We start from the raw sequence: 20,758 nt of genomic DNA, 5'->3' as shown, positions 1-20,758 counted from the left end.
AAAAAAAAAAAAAAAAAAAAAAAAAGGCTGAAACAGGAAATAGTTTAATAGAATTTCAACCTTCGCTTCATTGTGACAATGCCTACAATCAAAGATCTCATCGCAACAGGGCGTTCTAATTTTGCATCTCCTTCGATAATGCGAGCACCTAGACCAGAACAATCGATAGTTAAGGAACGAGATACAAAATCCAAAGCGAAAACGAAACGCAGATCGACATTTACAAAACAGAAGTTTAGCAGAGCAGATTCATACCCGAAATTCCCAGATTCACGATCCGCAGCATCTATATTATCAGAAGCAGAAATTTCAGATTCAGATGATGAACGCGAAGATAACGAAGCCTGAATATGAATCTCCATTGAAACGGAAAAAGAGCAAGAACAAACAGCACTCAGAAAAAGAAAAAAAAATCCTTTCGTTACAGAGATCTGCACAGTGCGAGAATTTCGAGTGGGAGTTTAAACTGTCAGTAAGGGTGTTTTGGGGATTTCGCAGTAGGAAGCGTAATGTACCACGCGCCAATCGACGTACCGAGTCGATGAAAACGAGGCTTCAACTGTCAGCAAGCGCACTTCGGGGATTTCGCGCGCCACGAAGCGTAAACTCTCCACGCGCCACTCAATTGAAAAACCGGGGGTTTCAGTCACGCAGCCGGTTTAAGTTCCGCGTGAAAAACACGCACGGCGGGGGAGCAAGTGGGGAAACCATCAGTGGATTTAGAGAAACAGCTGTCGGCCGTTGAAACGCGCGGCAAAATTGTTGGTATTCTGAAAGAACGTTATTTGGATAGGAATCTGACTAATTGCTGACTAGGTTTCTGCCTTGTAACTTAATAACTCCAAATTTCTTCACCTCAAAATTTTTTTGAACCATACCCATATCAATCCATTTAAGTCATATTCAAATTCAGCTTTAAACTTTCCAAAATTAATTACAAACAAATTTAACCCCTTTAAATAAACGACCAAATTAATAAAATAAACTTTTAAATTCTTAATTTATGTCTAATAAATTTATGCTCGTGCGAGCACGCAACCGAAAGGTGGCGCTTATTGTAGGGGTTATGAGCTTATGAGTGGCTTTTCAAATCCCATCAACATCCAAAAGAGCAAAATGCACCCGTGGAGGTGAATCCAAAATGGTCTATATGGGCCTCAAAAGCAGGCTCCTCAACTGGGCTGGGCTTTTATTTGGGCCCAGTGGACTGTACGTGTATAGGGCCCAATAAACGGCCCAATTAATAAACAATCAAAACGACTAATCCCACGTAGGCGGAAGGTGGTGGGCGATTAAGAATGAATTGAAGTGATGACTCAGCGACTTGGCAACGCCTCATTGGTTGATGGCACGTGGAGACGTCCGTCGAAAATGGTATTTCCACGTGGGAGTCTTGTGTCAAACACAATTAATTAAGTTAAATCAATATATCATTAAACTCACAAAACAAGCTTAAACATTTTCACACAAATTTATTATTACAAAAATAAAATAAAATAAAATGGCTGCGTGCCGAAATTTTTATGGGCCGACAGCCAATAAAAGCCCACAATCATGCCGTGCATGATGAAACCCATCCCGTTTCTTCCATGTCCGTTGAAGATTCTCTCAAAGTCAAAACTAAAAAAATGACAGGTGGCATTTAATCATTTTTATTATTATAATTCATAATTTATGAGTAAGTGAATTTAGTTTAATTTTTTCTAAAATAAATATGACAATTATTTTATTAATATTTTACTTATATCGTCCATAAAAATATACTACGAATATTCTTAAAATAAAATATTTTACGATTTAAATATTAATAAATAGATTTAGACTTTATAAATTCATACTAATTAAAATAAATAAAGAAATTTAGGTATCGTTGAAGCACGCCATTTTTTCAAAACGATACCATTTTTTTTAATTAATTTTATTCACCAACAAAAGTCATCCCTTCCTCAGATTAGCCTCCCCAAGAACAAATCACACCAATTATATAATTATTGTATGATTTGATATTTTTTTTAAAAATGACAACAATTAAATAATTAATCACATAATTAATTAATTAATTAACCATCCATTTAGTGAAGAGAAATGACCCAAGCTAAGTTGACATTTAGTTAACAACTTAATTAAGTATTTATTTTGAAGATGAAAAGGAGTTGGCATTTAACCTTATGTCATTATAGATTCAATCGGTTAATTAAGATTAAATATTGCTAATCAACTAATCAGTACAGATTATTTTTAAAAATCTAAAAATTACCATTAATTTTGAACGGAAATAATCTTTAAAAAATTGCTTTAAAATTTTTAATAGCGTTTAAAAAATACCCTTTCAACTAAACTTTAACATATTACTTTACAAGTTTTTTTTTATTAATTTAGTTTTAAAAATAAATATTATGAGTTTTTTTATAATTAAATTACTTTTTAATTTTAAAAAATATTTAATAGGTCTATAAAATTTTAAAATTCTATATATCTAGACAGTGTCAGTTTTAAACATTTTTTTTTTAATTTTATAAATTGTGGGAGACATATTCTTTAATTTTATATTTATTATATCATTTAATATTTAAAAATTTGGAAGATTATTAAATAATTTTTGAAAATTTAAAATTCATGTTTTTGGGGTTTAAGCATCACATGTCATGTTTCGTCCATTTAATCAATTGTTTTTTCACGCTGATTCCTTCATTTCCTCTGTTTATAAGTTAACCGATTAATCGCTTTATCTTAATCCATCAATCAATTGCCTCATTCAAAGTACTGTAACGTTTGACATGGAGCACGTCGGGAAGCATTTGATGATGAACATCAATGAGTTTGAGCTTCAAGATTTCATCCATGGCGACAACTTCGATCAATATGTGAATCTGATTCGTGGAGGGAGTGAGAATCCGATATTTGATAACCTCGACCTTGATTTTATGAATGTCGACAATCGCCTCGATCCTAGCGCGGAATACATTCTGGATTCCAATATTGTCATGAATTCTGATCCTAATTCTTTGTTTAGTTCATTGGAGAGTTTCAATAGCATCATGAAAGAAGTTGAAAACGAAGATGAAGACGAAGACGATACTTCTGTTGAGAACTCTTCTGTCACAACGTCGAAGAAATCGAAGGTCGATCGATCCAGAACTTTGATTTCCGAGCGTAGGAGAAGAGGAAGGATGAAGGAAAAGCTTTATGCATTGCGTTCATTGGTTCCAAATATAACTAAGGTATGAGAAATTGATACTCACATTCGAAATTCTATGTTAGGTCAAGTAGGTTAGGTCGGCTAGCAATTTTAAATTAGTTAAAATCAAACATGTTCAATTCTAAATTCAAACCGTGGATAATTTTGAAATCGTTAAAATCTCAAGATCATTCAAGAACAACAAATTCTTCTGATGTTTTTTTTGAATGAAATGGTTAAAGACCGAATTCATGATGTGGAAAAATGCAGATGGATAAGGCTTCCATTGTTGGGGACGCAGTGCTGTACGTGAAAGAGCTACAAGTGCAGGCGAAGAAGCTGAAAGCGGAGATATCAGTTTTGGAATCCTCAATCAACGAAACACAAACGAGTCATCGAGGTCAAAACCACAAGAAGATTGTTCAAACTTCACATTCTGGCCAATTCCTCCCCTGCAAAATAATTCAGGTACATTTCAAGTTGTAAGATCAGATAAAACTTCATGCTCTGGTCTGTGATGAAATTGTGAAGCTAAGCTGTGTTAATAATGTGCAATTTGGGGTGTTTTTTCTTCATCTTTGAAAGCTGGATGTGTTTCAAGTGGAGGAAAGAGGGTTTTATTTGAGGCTGGTCTGCAAAATGGGTGAAAGAGTAGCCATGTCTCTTTACAAGGTTCTTGAATCCCTCACCAGCTTCAGTATTCAAAGCTCCAATTTGGCCTCTGCTTCTGACAGATTCATACTCACAGCTACCATTAATGTAATTACTTTCTTACATACAATCTGATTCTCTTGAGATGAACTTTTTGGTTGCTTCCCAATGGCTCATGCTATGCCATTGTAATCTGTTTTTTGCAGGTGAGAAATTGTGAGATGGACATGAACTTGCCAAATCTGAAGCTTTGGCTTACGGGGGCACTTCTTAACCATGGATTTGAGTTCTAATCACATCTTAATCTCTCTATTTTTCTTCTTCCTTTTCAGTTTAACCCTTTAAACCAATACAGAGATTGTAATTATTTTAATCAGCAACTTTGTATTGTGAAGCCATTTGAATTTTGAATTCTTAGAGATTAAATTTCACCAAATCTTTGAAGTTATATATGTACCAACATAAACTAATCCAATATCCAATTTGAAAAGCTCCACAAATCTTCATTTCCCAATTCCAAACTACAAACAAAAAAAGTCATATCTATACAAGCAAATATCAGTTGTAACAAACTAATATCAAACATTTAAGAACTAAATGAGAACACTTCATAAGAACATATTCCGACTTGTTTTGTTTAATTTGGACTCGCAGATACTGCCATGAGTTTTGGAGGAACAGGGCTGCCTGGACTGGCTGCTGCAGATCAGACAGATCAAGCTTCCAGTGTTTAAGATTTTGATTATGTTTGAGATCCCTCATCCAGACAGCCAGGCTTTGACAGGATCTGTAACGTTGAACCCCCAATTATCCATGCAGTCGCTTCAGGTTGATGTTGGAGAGGGTTAAGAGGGTGAAGACTTCCATCCTCAAGTTGCAAACCATAAACAAATGGAAGCCTAAGTGTCAGGAAGCTCTCGGGAGGCAACACCACTAGACATCCAAATGTGAACTGCAGTTTCTGCTGCCGTTCAGGAACAGCAGGGGGCAAGCCCAACTCCTGAAAGTAGAAGATCAGTGAATGATATTAGATGTCCATTTGTGTGGACACATCTTAAGTGCCAAATTTTGAGAGAAAACCGACGTAGAGAAAAACAGTTCAAGCCCACTGTTAGCAGATTTGTAATAGTCCAAACTCACCGCTAGCAGATAGTCTTTTTTGGGCTTTCCCTTCCGAGCTTCCCTTCAAGGTTTTCAAAACGCAGCTACTAGGGAGGGATTTCCATACGTAAAGAATGATTTGTTCTGCTCTCCAACCGATGTGGGATCTCACAATCCACTTCTCTTCGAGGCCTAGTGTCTTCGCTGGCACTCCTTCCTCTCTCCAACCGATGTGAGATCTCGCATAATGATAAAAAAGTCTTTTCCGATAATTAGGAATGCATCTTCATAGAAAATCAGGACTAACCTCAAATTGTATCACTGGATGTGTACCCAACACTATTGGAAAGGGAGGCGTCACCTGCCATCAAAAGAAAACAGTATGACAAATAACAGACGACCAAGAAACTCATAAAAGAATGGCATACCATGAAAATCCTTTGAAGTTGAGATATTGTGCCACAGATCTTAACATTTGGGGGATCTTTCCCATTCTTTGAGAGCTTGCAATGTGGGCAGTTCATGAAAATTGGTAGGTCCCGATTCAACATGAACAAACCACATCCATTGTCCTCAATCCCATTTGCTATCATCCTTCTTATGCAGTTTGACTTACTTGGAATGGTGGCATTTGCTGCATTAACACTATCACGAGCTTTACCATGACGACCACGTTTACCATATTTGAGAGGATCAGCCACATTGCATGCAGCATAAGACGATCCAAGCTCCTTAAGATGGTCAGGATTCAGTAGGAAACGGTGCCCATGAGGGCATTCATGCTAAAATCTATTGGACTCTCCCTCATTTGTGCACTAATTTTCCATTTGGATAAGAACCTTTGAGTAGGATAAAATCCACTCTGAAGCAAACCTTTTGAAGCTTCATAGTACTTTGCACCACCAACTCGAATCAAAGTCCATGATGATAACTGAATATGTCCTGTTATGCTTACTCCTGGTAACTGGACAACTGCAAGAAAATTGTCACAGCCAGCAAAACGATTGAAAGTAACATTCACCAATTCAAAATCAAAAGGGTCGGTTCGTAGTCGCCGTGAACGGCCGCAACCACAAGCATGTCGGAAAACATATCCACTTGAATGATCCTCCGAGCTGTCTCTGATGCAGACATGGTTTTCCAGTCAGACTAACAGCATCACATAGCTACCTCCCTGACATCCAAATGGATTTGCATTCTTCCTTCAACCTTTCTGCAAAATGTTGCACCGCAGGCCCCTTAACCATTGAATGTAAAGCAAGCACAGCCTTCTCCACGTGGGCTTCATGCTATGATTTGAAGTAGTATGCAGGTAAATCTCTTAGGTAAACCTCCTTAGCACCTGGTAATACTCTTTCACACCATGAAGTTGAAAACCTAGATAAGGCGATACCTAAAGCATTTCTCTCGATCGATACCGAAGGAACGTACCAAGGACGTGGTTTTCGTTTTCTGGTTTCCAGTTTATCTATGCAACCACATTTTGCAGAGAGAATCCCCTGGAGAATTCGTTTGCTTGAAGATAACCAAATCTCCATACTTGGAAGTTCATGAGTAGTAAAGGCTCCACCCCTTAGAATGTCAGCCCGCCGAGAAATAAACTCCTTTAGAGACACTAAATCCTCTTCGCTAGCACTTTCACCATGGCTTTCAAGCAGAAGAGAATCTGAAACATCTTCCATAAGGCTAATGGCAAACTCTAGAGATTCAGCTGTTCTATTTGCAGACCTGTCCACAAGAACAACAGCTTTTAATGCATCAAGTGGAAACAAAGATGCAGTTCTTGAGGCCCTTCCACCTCTAGAACCATTAAGCCTCCAAAAATTCTTGATTAGAAAGCGAATTTGTGCTTCAAGAGATGACTGCAATTTCTTGCTGAAATTAGTGATGAGGCCATCTGAGAAGTCATCAATGAAAATAAAGAGTATCACTGGTGTACACCGTCCAGGAAACAATGAGGAATATGGAGCAGATGAAGAACGCAGCCTAGACGGCAATGGAGGTTTAGGTCGAGATTTTACCAATGCATACTTAGCAGACCGTAATGTTCTTAATTTTTTCAAAACATTAGTATCAAACCACGACCTCTCCTGAATATATATGATTATATGACAAACCTGCATTAGTAATCAATCGATTTCGGTTAACAATCACGACTCTCCACAATGATACAATATTGTCCACTTTGAGCATAAGCTCTCGTGGCTTTTCTTTGGACTTCCCCAAAAGGCCTCTGTATTCCTTACTTATAAACCCATGATCATTCCCTCCCCTCAACAAAGTACACTATAGAGCACCTTCTCTGACGTCTATGGAGCTCTCAAACAGCCTTCCCTTAATTGAGGCTCGACTCCTTCTCTAAAGTACTTGTACTTTGTTCGACACTTGAGTCACTTTTGAATACACCTTCGAAGCTCACAACTTCTTTGTTCGACATTTGAGGATTCTATTGACATGAACAAGTTAAGGGCATGACTTTTGATACCATGTTAAGAATCACGACACTCCACAATGGTACGATATTGTTCATTTTGAACATAAACTCTCATGATTTTACTTTGGACTTCCTCAAAATGACTCATACCAATGAAAATGACTCATACCAATGGAGATGTATTCCATACTCATTATTCCCTAAATTAGCCCAGATGGAACTCCATTCCAACAATCCACTACCATTTCAACTAATGTTGAGAGATCATATCACGAGAACAACCAATTTTTCACAACAGATTATACAGGTTGAGTTAATTGATGAACGCATGCGTCGAAAGATGAACAGATACAAAAGAAATGAAAAGAAATGAGAAATCGACGAGCACTTACAGAGAACATAAAAAGCATTCCCTGAAGATCACCAAACTCATGTTCTTGAATCTCCGAATCATAATTGGTTTTCGCCTCGAACACGGAGCCTCTGTGGGAAGAAAACTGCAAAAACAGAATGCCTCTATCCTCCTCTATCCTCCTCGGATATTTTCCCGCCTCCTGGCTGCAACAAAAAAGAACTTCCCCAGGGACCAAATAGTAATTTCAAGGATCAAAATAGACATTTGAGACTACAACGAAGAATTTAAACCTTTTAGATACTCAATCATAGGAACTTCATAGTTAAACATGTTTTGTATGGAATAATTTTATATTGGTTTAACTTAGAATTTTTTTGAGATGCACGTGTGGGATAAAACATTTAGGGAAAGACTTGTGTTGGTCAGTAAGGATAGCCTTTGCTCGGAATAGGTTATGAACCATGACAGAGTCAAGTTGCCCTCCAATTCTATTTTGGGTAACCTCCTAGGAATTTTCTTGAGATGCATGTGAGTGAAGACAAACTATTAGCGGAACGACTTGTGTTGGTTTGTGGGAATATCCTTCCCTTTTAAGAATCGAGAAGTAAGTTACAAACTATGTCGCAGTGAAATAGCTGGGGCATGAGGTGTCATAGCCTTCACTTTTAAGAAGCAAGGAATAAGTAACAGACCACGTCGTAAGAAAATGACAGGGTCATTGGGTGTCGAATCCAAGACATGATTGATAACGACGCTTGCATCACTATGCAGGGCAGCTGAGTGAACAAGTATGCTTTAATTCAAGTACTCAGCTATGCTTTATTTCAATCAACATACCTGTAGGTAGACGCGTGATCTAAAAGTATATGCGCTGGCTATTGTTCTAATAAGCTGGCATGACATTTTTCTTTTGAATAGAAGCTAGCAACGTGGAAGGGGGTAAATCACTGCATAATGCATCAGCCTAGTTAATGGATAACAAACTTTTGATCTATTGCCTAGCTCGAGTGCCTCGGTAATACACGCAAGAGTAAAATCGAGAAACTTAAGATTCCATATCGGTTGGAGAGAGGAACGAAACATTTCTTATAAAGACATATTTTAAAACTGTGAGACTGCCAACGATACTGTGAGATCTTACATCGGTTGGAGAGGGGAACGAAACATTTCTTATAAGGGTGTGGAAACCTCTCCCTGGTAGACGTGTTTAAAAACCGTGAGGCTAACGCCGATACGTAACGAGTTAAAGTGGATAATATAGCGATGGGTTTGAGGTATTACAGATGATATCAGAGTTATACACTGAACGGTGTGCTAGCGAGGATGTTGGACCTCTAAGAACAGTGGATTGTGAGATCCCACATCGAGTCAAACACCAAACAGTGTGCTATCGAGGACACTGGGCCTCAAAGAGGAATAAATTATGAGATCTCACATCAATCGCAGATGGAAACGAAACATTTCTATCTACTAGCACGACTTTGAGCTGTTACAGATAGTATCAGGGTGTCGGTCCTACCGTCTGATCTAAGATTTGTCGACTTTGGAGACTTGTTCGAGATATGATATTGACAATCTTCCGTTCACCTTGGTTCATGGATCCACTTGCATTTCAATTTCATGTGGTTTCCAAGTACTTGGCTCCAACTTCATCCAACATGTGATGGTAGCAATCCACTATTGTGGATGAGACACGTGGAAGACATTTTTGATTGCCATGTCATTCTTGTTGGAAAAGCCAAACAAAACCATAACCTAAGCTACCAAACAACCTAAATTCCCACTTACATTACAAGAAAAACAAAATCATAATAATTTAAGCAACCTCATCCTAATTAGGCAACCACTCATGTCCCTTCATCATCAACATATCAAACCACCATCAAACCAAATGCCTGACATGTCCGACATAATCTTTTTTTTAACTTTATTGATCAAATATCTCAAGATAAGAACACTTGTTTGAGATTCGAATCACTCCACAAGCAAAATCGATCACGTCAAATTTGAATGATCCTAAACATACACATAAACTTAGTCATTGACTAAAAGAAAACACTAAATGTTCTTTTTACTACATTTTTCAAGTCTGGCATGAACAGTAACATTTTGTGATAATTTGAGTAACAATTTCTTCGCATCTTTCTTGAAGTCTATATTACATGATTGATGTTTTGGTTCATTTGATTGTGTACGTATTTGGTGTCGTGTAGAAAACAACCATCACTTTCAATGAACACCAAATTGAGTGTTTTAGTGAAATGGTTAGTTCATCATAACATGTGGTTGAAGTTGCAGTTCAGGAGGAGACGTGGTGTTTGATTCACGAACTGAATGACAACCAAAGACCTAAGTTTAGGCTTCCGTTTGGCTTTTAGTCATTTTCTTGCACGAAATATGATCAAACTTGATTTATAATAATAAAAATAACAACAAAAACTATTATTAATTTATATAAATAAGTATATAATATAAAGTCGAGCTCAAATATTAAAATATAAAGAATTAAAATATTGACATAGGGAGTGATTCAATATCAATATAGTTCTTGAGATTTGTTGCAACTGCCCCAATCTACTTCTATGACTACCCACATCACTACGAGGAGCGTTAATGGCATAAACGGCCAAATTTGAGCATAGTTCAGCAGACAAGACACTAATTAACCATTCCAAAAGTCGATAGTTCAGTCTTCGTCCTACAATCGTCTGTTCGTCTCCTGCTCTCTATTGTGGCTATCGAAATTGTTCTAGAACTGAATCGGCAAGACTCTAAATGGCGGCGTAACCTAAAAGAGGGTTAGTTTGGGTTGAGTGAAAAATGAAAGTGTTGAAAATGAGCAGTTGAGATGTAGTTAGAAGGAGAGAAAGTGGGTTGCACAAGACTCTCCTTTGGATATCTTATAAGATAAGATAATGCATTTTTATTTATATATACTCACACTTAGTGAAAAGATTACATTATTGGATTGGTTAAGTGAATATATGGGTTCATGATTACAAAATTGGGTGTGACTTTGCTACAAAATTTGGTCCTTTTTTTTTTAGAGGTAAGCAAAGTCTCCATCCATGCTTCAAAAATAAGGTAGAACTTAGACACCTACCTTCCACCTTTTCTGTATCATCTCACATCGATTAGAGAGGAAAACGAAACCTCTCTTCAATAGACACGTTTTAAAATCGTGAGATTGATGACGATACGTAACGGGTCAAAGCGGACAATTTTTAATAGTGGTGGGTTTGGACTATTATAAATGGTATCATAGCCAAACACCAAGCGGTGGGTCTCTTTCACGAGAACCCATGTCGATTGGAAAGAGAAACCCAACATTTCTTATAAGGGTGTGGAAACCTCTCCTTAGTAGACGCGTTCTAAAACCGTGAGATTGAAGGCGATACGTAACAAGTCAAAGTGGACAATATCTGCTGGAAGTGGGTTTGAGCTGTTACATCTTAGTTTCATATTTCAGGATTAAATTGATGTAATTACGCACTTTTTTAGATGTGGCTAAGTGGGTACGAAGATCATCTCAAGAAAATGAGTACATGCAAATTATCACTTCCGTATATTATACACATAGCAATATCTTTTTTCGTTCAATTTTATTGCCATTACATATCATTTAAAATGGCATTTCATTCATAAATTTAAAAAATCTAAATTTGTAAAATGCCCCGAATTAGAAAGTTTGGCCTTGGATAGCATTTATTTAAATTCCGGAGTGAACTTTATACTTAACTTTACTTAATACAATTAACTATATACCTAATCATAATTCAATTAATTAAAACACATATATTTTTTTTACGGGATACTAAATTTTTAATCTTCCATTTCACTGTAAATTTTTTTATTAGTCATTCTCAACCGAAAGTAAAAAAAAAATTAATCTAATAACGTCAGTTCGAACATTATTTAATAGATATTTAAAAGTTTCGATAATTAAAAAAATTAAGAGATTTAATGATTTTATTGATTAAGAGAGAGAGAGTAGTGGGTGAGTAGTTGCAAGGATGGGTTTAGTGACAAAAGTATGGCCTCCCTAAACATTGACGTGAGAACAGTTGTAACCGATCAATGAACCACTTGACATTTCCCTCCAACAATAACTGAATAATATATACATATATATATATATATATATATATATATATATATTTATTTATTTATTTATTTATTTCGGAAGAAAATGACTTATTCCCCATCTGAAGTCGCGGTCCTCTAATAATGGTTATTTATTTGATGCTTAATTAAACCTTCACTTCTTGTTCTCTATTTTATTTAAACATAAAGTTTTAATATAAACTTCTTACTTTGGTTAAATCTCTTATAATCATATAATTTTTCGCCATAACGTGACATATATCGAATACAAAGGTACAAATGCGAAGAATAAGACATGGCTGATGACGAATTAAAATCAAACCAATATTTGATATCATACCCCTTTAATTATAATTTCAATTCATTTAATTAATTAATCAATTAATTTTAATTTGTCAGCAAAAACAATTATTGGTTTGATTGCAATTATGTATTTTATTAAGATATTAGTAATTGAAAAAAAAAATCAAATAATATTTATATATATATTGAAAATTATTAGTGAGACTTTAAATGGTGGGGTTTTTTTCTTTAAAAGAGTAGAGTGAAATAGGCATGATTTAAATATTGTCGTTTTCTTTTATTAAAAATTAAAAATTAAAAATTAAAATAATAAAAAAAAAATGATGAGGTGGCGCATAGAAAGGGCGTGAGAAGGCAGAAATTAAGAACACAGACCCCTTGGAAGCAAGCCAACTAGCTTTTCTTGTTTCTTCCTAAATTAAGGTTGCCACTTCAAGCAAGAAATAATAATAATTTTAATTAGTTAATTAATTACAAAATAAAATTTAAATTTAAATTTAAAAAATAATAAAAAAGCCACTCTTACACTTCTCTTGTCTCACGAGTGGGCGGCTTTCAACCCTTCGTTACTAATATATATATATCTTACTTCATTTCTTACTCTCTCACTCCTCACTTCTCTCTCTCTCTTACTTTTCTCACTCAAAACTTGCAAAAGTTTTGATTTTGATTGATTTCATGGAAACCCCAAATGAGTTTATGGGATCTAATGATCAGATTCATGTGGTTGCTGTTAAAGGTCGTCGGAACAAGCGTATGCGTCTTATTTGTGGTGGTTTTGAGGTGACTTCCTCCTCCTCTTGCGGCGGTGGAGGCGGCGGAGAGGAATTCCCCGCCGCTTCTTCCTATGTCTCCGGTGAAATTAGTACTGAGGAGGAAGAGGATATGGCGAATTGTTTGATTCTTTTGGCTCAAGGAGACGGCCATCGCCGGCAGAGGCAAGCGCTTCACGACCGTACAACAACAGGGTTTTATGTTTATGAGTGCAAGATATGTAATCGGCGTTTCAATTCGTTTCAAGCCCTCGGCGGCCACCGTGCTAGCCATAAGAAGCCTAAGCCGCCGGCGCCGATCGTTGCCACTGCCACCGCCATGGCGGTGGAGGAACGAGTAGAGGCAGAATTCAACAAGATGGTTCCCGTCGCCGCCGCCGCCGCCGCCGTAACGAACTTTCAAATCCAAAAGGGAGGAAAAGTTCATGAGTGTTCTATTTGTGGATTGGAATTTAGTTCAGGGCAAGCGTTGGGAGGGCACATGAGAAGGCACAGAGCCACGGCGGCGGTGACGACGGCACAACAAGAAAACCACCATAATTCTTCAGGGGAGATTAAGCGAAGGAACATTCTAGAATTGGATCTGAATTTACCGGCGCCGGAGGAGGATCTCCGGGAGACAAAGTTTCAATTTACGGCAACCCCACAAACAATTGTATTCGCAGCACCAACTTTGGTGGATTGCCATTATTGAAGAAATTACAATATTGGATTATTAATGCTTTGTTTTAATTACTTAATAGTGATTAAATATTCTTTGAAGCTATAATGAAATTGTTGGTTTTTTGGTGTTCATATTTGGTTACCATTTCGTCATTCATGGAAAGTGGGTGATTTTTGGGTTACCCTTTTCTCTTCAATTTATTAAAAAAGATTGAATTTTTATGGGAAATTAAAGTAAATTAGAAAAACCCATTAATAAAAAAAAAAAAAAAAAAAAAAAAAAAAAAAGCAAGAAATTAGAAGTGTGATGGGTAGGGTTTGGCAGCTCCACCGCCACGTGTAAATCCTCCATTGGATAGGTTTTCTCTCTCTTCTTTTATTTATTTATTTATTTTTAATATTTTTTTGGTGTGTCGTATTAAATGAGAAGAAATACATGGATGGCAGGCTGAGTTGGTAACTAAGCTATGCCAAGTGGATCCACCTGTCACTTTCTCTCTCTAGGTTGGGAATTTTTTAAAAGGAAAAAAAAGAGAAAAGAATAGTACAGCTCAGCTTTAGTTCTTAGCCTAACAGTTCACCTAAGTGTAAGTGACCAACTGTATTATCCCTTATTTTAGAAGCTACTTTTTAACTAACATTGGGATGGGGTGGGTCCCACTGCTCTCCCTTTCTGTTTCTTTTGTGGGGCCCACTCCCTTCGTTATTCCCTATAAAGATACTCTCCAACTGTTACCACCAGCATTTGGGCTTTCCTTGGATAAGTGGGCCTTCTCTCAGGTCCATTCCTTTTGGGCCCACCTTCTATTTTTCCTTTTTCCTTTTTTTTGCCCTTCTGGTTGGATTGTGTGTCGCCACGTGTCTACTTCTTCATCAACATTGGGGCACTATTCCTCCTAAACTTTTAATATATACAATAGACACGTACGTGAGATCTCACGTAGATTGGAGAGAGGAATACAAGTGCCAGCGAGGACGTTGAGCCCTGAAAGAGGGTGAATTGTGAGAACCCACATCGATCAAAGAGGGAAACGAGTGCCAGTGAAGACGCTAGGCTCAAAAGGGGGTAGATTGTGAGATCTCACATCGGTTGGAGAAATAAACAAAACATTCTTTATAAGGGTGTGAAAACATTTCTCTAGTAGACGCGTTTTTAGAACTTTGAGAGAAAGCTAAAAAAAGACAATATCGGCTAGTCGTGGGCTTTGATGTTACAGGGTGTTATTTACTATCATCTTTTTATTCATCTCATGAAGGAACAAATTACTGGCATACCTCAAAAAACGGAAGATGAGATTCATAATGATAGTTTTAATATATATCTTCACACACGTACTGTTCTATTGCATTTAACAACGCTTTATTCATATGACTATAAGTCAATACTCAATTATTTAGGAACGAACGTGGCATGATCGGAGAAAAAGAATAAAGTTTAAGATTTATTAAATATGAATGAATTGCTTGGGTTGATGATTATTGGCACATGTTGCATCAAGCTTAGTGTAGTATAGATTTTACAGCACATAAAGGAAAGAGCCACTAATTAAGACATCATATGATTTGACATAATTTATGTAGGTGAAAAACATTAGGTTATTTTAAAGTAGGCATACAGGGGCAACATTAAATGAGGAGATGACACGTGGACGCTTTAGAGGTGGGAAATGGGAAGGGTATAATGGGGATTGGGGTGTAAAATAAAGAGACAGGACAGATAAGTGGGTAAAAGCAAATGGGTACAATCCGACCGACAACTGCTGTGTTTTGCCGGCTAAGTCTATACTTTGGTTTCAATTTGGGCATGTTCTGGCAAAACCCAACACAATAAGCCCTACCCTTTTTCTTTATTATTATTTATTTATTTATTTTGCTAATTTCCAAAAGTGCATATTTGTTAATTCTATTTTTTAATTTTAGTTTTTTGGTCTCTCTCTCTCTCTCTCTCTCTCTCTGTATATATATATATACATATATATTTTGTAGCTATAAATTTATATTATTACAATATATTTTTAAAATTAAAATAGTGAATTTTAAAAAGTTGAAGGACTACAGTGAAAAAAGTTTAGAATATAAAATATAAATACTACAAGTACGAACATATCATTTAACATTTTTAAGTAGTTAAATAAATAAATACTTTATAATTTACAACATCAGAGTTGCTGTGGTGTAGTGGTTATCACGTTAGTCTTACACACTAAAGGTCCCCAGTTCGATCCTGGGTAGCAACATATTTTTTATAGCATTTTTTATTACTTACTTTTTTTCCTAAAAATAGTAACCGACATTTTTCCTTCATTTACTTTCCAGGAGTGAAGAAGCTTAAAATAGCATCTTAACATGATTTCCAATAGGGCGTGGATATTTGAATCTTGAAGAGTTAATTTATTATTCACTTAATAAACATTTTAAAAGAATAGTTTGTTTATGTACACATTCGAAGTTGATATAAAGTAATTAAGCAAATAAATAATTTATTGTGTTAATATATGTTACCATAAAAATGATTTAAACAAATATAAACCCATGCTTTCGGGTTTTCGCATTGACTTTTCCCATACAAACCAACCTTCAACAAAACATGGATATTGTCACAGGGGCGTATTGTGCAAACACACGACCATCGTACTTGTATCGCAATGGAGACAGATTTCCGAACCGATACCTTACGTAATGTTTGTTACAAAATTATTGTGGAAGTTGTAACTATAAAACTCAAACATGTATTCAAATCTCTCCCTATCCTTTTCTCATTTATGTAATGTTTATCATTCGGCAACGAAAGAAAGACCGTTTGAAGTAGTATATGGGCGTCCGACATTATGCATTCCCAACTATGAGTGCCACCACATAACATCACAACATAGTAGGCATCCAAAAGAAACCTGTAAATTTGTAAAATATTCATCGATAATGATATTTATACCGACAAATTCGTAAATTTGAAATTCTGTTATCTATATGGACCTCAATATTTTATTCCTTCATTTCTATGTCAAGTGAAATGCTGGTTTCTCCATAAGAGGGAAAAAAAAGAAAGAAAAAAAAAAAGAATTAACGTGGTCTTCTTCTACTTTAAAATGAACTAACACATTCAACTTACAGGGCACATTAGCAACATTCAAGATAAATCACTTCTTGGTGTAAGTTTGATGGTCGGGTCCGACATCCCGGGAACCAGTGTTTATATAAGGACCTCGAAAAGTGGCCTGCGGGGGAAGTGGCTTTGCCGGATCTATAACTGGCTTTTTGGAAGACCTGGATGATCAATCCTATTCACATTAACTCGTGCAAATTCATTTGTTCAAATGCATAAAATTGTCGGTACCAGCCATGAGTTCATGTACTTACGCCATGTAAAAGGGAAAGGCTAATCCAGCAGATGCAAAGGCTATCAACCCAGTGGCAACGATAATATTCCGTCGTGTCATCGGGTTTTCTACAAGTGATCTGAATACAAACACCTATAAAATGAGTGAAAATTATACCAAAAAGAAATCCAATATGGTAAAATTTCAAGTAATTCTAATAGGAATATGTGTCTGCCGTTTGGAAGTAAGCAGGGCAGAAACTAGTTGGCAAATATGACAGATTGCTCCCTTTTTTTTAGTTTTAGTATAAATGACGGATCTTTTGGTTCTAAAAAGTGCAACAAGAAGGCTTCATGTGCACATCATCAGCCAAAAGGAAAGGGAGAGAACAAAACACAAGAACCAAAACAGCAAGGAAAAGAAGAGGAACCTTTTAGAGCCAGAACTGTGAGGCCGACAGCAATTGATATTCTGTAAACTTAAGCTACAAAGTGTCTTACAAGAAAGCACCAACCACCTTGAATTGACGAATGGAAGGAAATGCTGAACAGAAATCAAATCAAATCAAATCAAGGCTCAACAGAATGCTAGATACACCATACTTGACACATTATATATTGACAACAAGAGTACCTCTACCTCTACCGACACCGTAATAGCCAAAACCTACCACTAGCAGATATTGTCCTTTTTTGGCCTTCGCTTTCAGGTTTCCTCTCAAGGTTTTTAAAACGCATCAGCTAGGAGAGGTTTCTACACCCTTATAAAGAATACTTCGTTCTCCTCCCCAACCGATGTGGGATCTCAGAGACACCAATTCTATATACAATGAACAATGCTCAATTGATAAGAACATCTTCCAAACTTTTTGCCGACAATATATTTGATGGAAACAAATATATCAGATACTCTGACTTTGAGAACATTATGATAACAGCTATATTGAACAACAAAACAAGGACAATATCACAATGACCAGATTCCATAGTTATCTACATAACACGAAATGTGAAATGAAAACTACAAAAATCCACAAGTACGAGCAAATCATAACACTTTTGCAGCTAATCTCTTAAACTGAGAAACTTCAGCTTCCATCTCCATGTACATATACACAGATACAGACACAAAAGAACAAATGTTTAAGAACCACGCAGCACTTTATTCCCTTAATTAGCACGAAATGCAAACGCAAATTACTAATATTTTCCCACTCCGTCCACAATTGACAATGAAATTCATAAACTTAGAAGGTGCAAAGTCTACGCATGGGACCAAAAAACCATTAGAATCAGTAAAAAAAATGTTCATAGAAACTAATTGAAAGAAAAACACCATCTTAAGAAGCGCGAAACATGAGAAATATAAGATAGTTGAACAAATCTGCAGAAATGCATTCTAAAACGGATTTGGATTACGAAAAGAAAGGAAATGACTCTCCATCGGCGTCGGCAAGATTCTTGAGCAAAACAGTACAGTAAAGAACAAAACCCTAGCTGAAAAAGAGAAGAAGCTGAGCGTACCGATGGATTTGGAATTGAGAGTGATGACGATTGAGCCGAAGAGGAGCTTCTTCAAGGAGGCAAACGAGGGACCTGATGAGGAATTTGTTGATCTGCGGGTTCAGCCTTGAACCATCTCAGGGCGTGGAAATGAAATCCCCAAATTACTTCAATTCTCAAAATAAAAATGTCAATTTTTTTTCACTACGAAAAATAGTTAATAATTTAAGACTTTATTTCATAATTATTTTATTTTATTCTAAAACTCTAGACTCACTCAAGTGAAAAAAAAAATTAAAATTTTAATTTATAAACTTATCCAATATGTGTAAGAGATTTATTAGCAAAATAGATAATACATAGACTCCATGCTAGACTCATAGGTCTTCCTATGTATGTATTCTATTTTTTACCTAAATTTTTTAAAAATATATATTTTTGTGTTCATGTCATGTGTTTCTTATCATACTTTTTATACTTTGTAGGATAGCACAATTTATATTATAATAGTAAAAGTATTTTTTTAATTAAAATTTCACGATTTTGACCCAAAATTTAAAGAAAGGAAAATCGAGTCACGGTTGATATTTTTCCACATTGTTGTGGGTAATGTCAATATTGCGAGTATTTCAACTCAAATTTCGAGGAAAAAGAGCCAAAAGCACGACCCTAATTTAGAAACTTTAGTTCGGCCATTTGAAACACGGGCATGAAAAAACTGAATCACAATTGATATTTATCGACATTGTTGAGGGAAATGTTCAAATTCCATGAATTCAACCAAAATTTCGAAGAAATAAAACCTATAAAAGTGTACGTACGTTTCTAAAACCGAAACCCTAATTTAAAAATACTAATTGGAAGGAAGTATTTTTTATAGTTGAACCAAAATGAAATAAAAACTTAATTCTCCAGCTTCAAAAAAAATGAACCATTATCTTATCTTCTTAAGAATAAATTAAAATGGCATCAATTATAATTTAAAAAATTATTGTTCAACAGTTTATGGATGGGAATGGGGCGGGAAAGTTTCTTTCCCTTCTCCAATTAAAAATGACCCCCCCCGCCCTAATCAAATTTGAGGCCAAAGCCTTTACCTCTCCAACGCTCTCACCAGAACTGCCCAAACAAACAAAACGAAGGCCCACTAAAACTCCAATCTCATCCCCAATTCCCACAGGCCATCCCCTCATGTCAACGCCTCACCGTTTCCCACCGTCCAACGCCTCTCCCGAAACCCTAACCCATTTCTCCGAGGAAGATGAACTCAATCTCCTGAATTGCTACCTCCAAATCGCCAGATCCGCGAACCCCACCAGCAATTCGCAGCCCACTCTCGACTCTCCGGCCTTGGACCGCATCGAGACCGCTCTCCGCCCAAAATTCACCTACTCCCACATCGCCGATAAGCTCCACAGGCTCAAACTCCAGTACCACAAACTCGCAAGGACCAAGTCCTTAATCAAAACTCCCCACCACCGTCGAATTCTCGAGATCGGCCGAAGCATCTGGGGAAAACCCCCCACACCCAGAACAAAACCACAGGCGATTTTAAGGGCAATTCCACGGAGAATCAAACAAAGGTCAGGCTCAAGCAAAAAGGGGGTTGATCTGAATGACTTTCCCGTTCTTTTGAGTGAATTTTCTCGGCGGTTTCCGGGAAATGGGGTGTGGAAAGAAGGGCTGAGGGGAATGGAGGAGAAGAGTTTGAGGGATATGAATGAGAAATGGGTTTTGTTGCATATTGAAGAGGCAGAGCTTAAGGCAAGAAGGGCTGCGTTATTACAGAAGCAACTTAGACTTACAGACTTCTGAAGATGTTTACATTACTAACCGAAGTATTCTCTTACAGTTTCGTTTCCAATTTGAAACAGCGTCATGTGCCATAGTCTTCTTGTCGGTGTTTTTCCCTGTATGATGTATTTCGATTATGCACCCAATGGTAGGCTTAGAAGTATGGGTTTGTATTGTATTGTATAATTGTATTTCGATTATGACCAATGAATGGCTCTAACATTTTTCAATGCATTGAATATCCTCTTTGAGATGAAGACGAGGAAAAGAACCAACGAAGATGCAGCAAGTAAATTGAGAAAGCATACTAAATCAAGAATTGGAAGAGATCTCTAACCTTTTCAACATTCAGCCTGTTGAGATTCATTTAAATCGGAATTTACACCTTTTCACCTTCAAATGATAGCTGCAAAAGAAATCATGGGGTCTGATCCTCCACAAGTTCTGATATGCAAGCAGTTCGCTGAAGTGGTACAAATTCTCAAGCCTGGATTTTGCAAAAACGAAGAAATAATGTAACCTCATAAAACAACCCATCTTTCGTTCTAAAAACCATTAAATTGTAGAAGTTACTCAAAAGATG

The 20,758-nt window shown here is 36.5% G+C and overlaps 5 protein-coding genes and 1 non-coding gene across 13 annotated transcripts in view; 3 read left to right on the top strand and 3 right to left on the bottom strand.

Annotated features, from left to right (window-relative positions):
• LOC111448428 (E3 ubiquitin-protein ligase RZFP34-like) overlaps positions 1-453 on the bottom strand; it is a 3,665-nt gene extending 3,212 nt beyond the window's left edge. The window contains exons 1-2 of the mRNA XM_023088011.1: positions 256-453; positions 61-148 (exon numbers count right to left, since the gene is read on the bottom strand). Coding sequence (XP_022943779.1) covers positions 61-148; positions 256-362 — 195 coding nt within the window. The 5' untranslated portion in view covers positions 363-453. The remainder of the gene's footprint in view (positions 1-60; positions 149-255) is intronic.
• A 2,245-nt stretch (positions 454-2,698) lies between these two features.
• On the top strand, positions 2,699-4,265 carry LOC111448427 (transcription factor FER-LIKE IRON DEFICIENCY-INDUCED TRANSCRIPTION FACTOR-like). Its single transcript, XM_023088009.1, has 4 exons — positions 2,699-3,221; positions 3,449-3,646; positions 3,764-3,937; positions 4,036-4,265. The coding sequence occupies exons 1-4, from the start codon at positions 2,778-2,780 to the stop codon at positions 4,120-4,122; spliced, it is 903 nt and encodes a 300-aa protein (XP_022943777.1). The 5' UTR covers positions 2,699-2,777; the 3' UTR covers positions 4,123-4,265.
• A 202-nt stretch (positions 4,266-4,467) lies between these two features.
• On the bottom strand, positions 4,468-7,885 carry LOC111448429. Of its 4 annotated transcripts, XM_023088013.1 has the most exons (4): positions 7,757-7,885; positions 5,359-6,827; positions 5,238-5,291; positions 4,468-4,829 (listed from the first exon to the last, which is right to left on the bottom strand). In XM_023088013.1, the coding sequence occupies exons 2-4, from the start codon at positions 5,521-5,523 to the stop codon at positions 4,572-4,574; spliced, it is 477 nt and encodes a 158-aa protein (XP_022943781.1). In that variant the 5' UTR covers positions 5,524-6,827; positions 7,757-7,885; the 3' UTR covers positions 4,468-4,571. The 4 variants fall into 4 exon arrangements, 2 of the variants coding, with proteins under 2 accessions (XP_022943781.1, XP_022943780.1); XR_002711433.1 differs by having other exon boundaries at positions 5,238-6,805; XM_023088012.1 differs by lacking the exon at positions 7,757-7,885 and having other exon boundaries at positions 5,359-7,121.
• Positions 7,886-12,742: 4,857 nt separating this feature from the next.
• On the top strand, positions 12,743-13,694 carry LOC111448763 (zinc finger protein ZAT5-like). The gene has a single exon (XM_023088491.1). It carries the CDS (start codon positions 12,805-12,807, stop codon positions 13,591-13,593), a length of 789 nt encoding a protein of 262 aa, XP_022944259.1. The 5' UTR covers positions 12,743-12,804; the 3' UTR covers positions 13,594-13,694.
• A 2,032-nt stretch (positions 13,695-15,726) lies between these two features.
• On the top strand, positions 15,727-15,799 carry TRNAV-UAC. The gene has a single exon. It is a non-coding gene; the product is annotated as a tRNA-Val (tRNA).
• A 417-nt stretch (positions 15,800-16,216) lies between these two features.
• On the bottom strand, positions 16,217-18,576 carry LOC111448766. 5 transcript variants are annotated; one of them, XM_023088494.1, is made up of 4 exons: positions 18,403-18,548; positions 16,920-17,018; positions 16,670-16,826; positions 16,217-16,464 (listed from the first exon to the last, which is right to left on the bottom strand). In XM_023088494.1, exons 2-3 carry the CDS (start codon positions 16,997-16,999, stop codon positions 16,700-16,702), a joined length of 207 nt encoding a protein of 68 aa, XP_022944262.1. In that variant the 5' UTR covers positions 17,000-17,018; positions 18,403-18,548; the 3' UTR covers positions 16,217-16,464; positions 16,670-16,699. The 5 variants fall into 5 exon arrangements, with proteins under 5 accessions (XP_022944262.1, XP_022944263.1, XP_022944266.1 ...); XM_023088495.1 differs by having other exon boundaries at positions 16,217-16,453; positions 16,672-16,826; XM_023088498.1 differs by lacking the exons at positions 16,217-16,464; positions 18,403-18,548 and adding exons at positions 17,310-17,422; positions 17,550-17,579 and having other exon boundaries at positions 16,505-16,826.
• Positions 18,577-20,758: the final 2,182 nt, after the last annotated feature.

Source organism: Cucurbita moschata, unplaced genomic scaffold (assembly GCF_002738365.1).
Source record: "Cucurbita moschata cultivar Rifu unplaced genomic scaffold, Cmos_1.0 Cmo_Scf00010, whole genome shotgun sequence".
Lineage (NCBI taxonomy): Eukaryota > Viridiplantae > Streptophyta > Magnoliopsida > Cucurbitales > Cucurbitaceae > Cucurbita > Cucurbita moschata.
Note: the sequence above shows the minus strand (reverse complement) of the source record. Positions and strands in the feature narration are given on the sequence as shown.

Bases quoted from the DNA above. Each gene is read 5' to 3' on its own strand.
- LOC111448427 (XM_023088009.1), top strand. From the start codon at position 2,778: ATGGAGCACGTCGGGAAGCATTTGATGATGAACATCAATGAGTTTGAG. The intron at 3,222-3,448 runs GTATGAGAAATT...GGAAAAATGCAG, and splicing joins TGGTTCCAAATATAACTAAG to ATGGATAAGGCTTCCATTGT. The intron at 3,647-3,763 runs GTACATTTCAAG...CATCTTTGAAAG, and splicing joins TCCCCTGCAAAATAATTCAG to CTGGATGTGTTTCAAGTGGA.
- LOC111448763 (XM_023088491.1), top strand. From the start codon at position 12,805: ATGGAAACCCCAAATGAGTTTATGGGATCTAATGATCAGATTCATGTG.
- LOC111448429 (XM_023088013.1), bottom strand. From the start codon at position 5,523: ATGATAGCAAATGGGATTGAGGACAATGGATGTGGTTTGTTCATGTTG. The intron at 5,292-5,358 runs GTATGCCATTCT...TTTTGATGGCAG, and splicing joins AACTTCAAAGGATTTTCATG to GTGACGCCTCCCTTTCCAAT. The intron at 4,830-5,237 runs GTTAGTCCTGAT...TTCTACTTTCAG, and splicing joins ATCCAGTGATACAATTTGAG to GAGTTGGGCTTGCCCCCTGC.
- LOC111448766 (XM_023088493.1), bottom strand. From the start codon at position 16,999: ATGACACGACGGAATATTATCGTTGCCACTGGGTTGATAGCCTTTGCA. The intron at 16,827-16,919 runs GTAAGTACATGA...TTGATCATCCAG, and splicing joins GCCTTTCCCTTTTACATGGC to GTCTTCCAAAAAGCCAGTTA.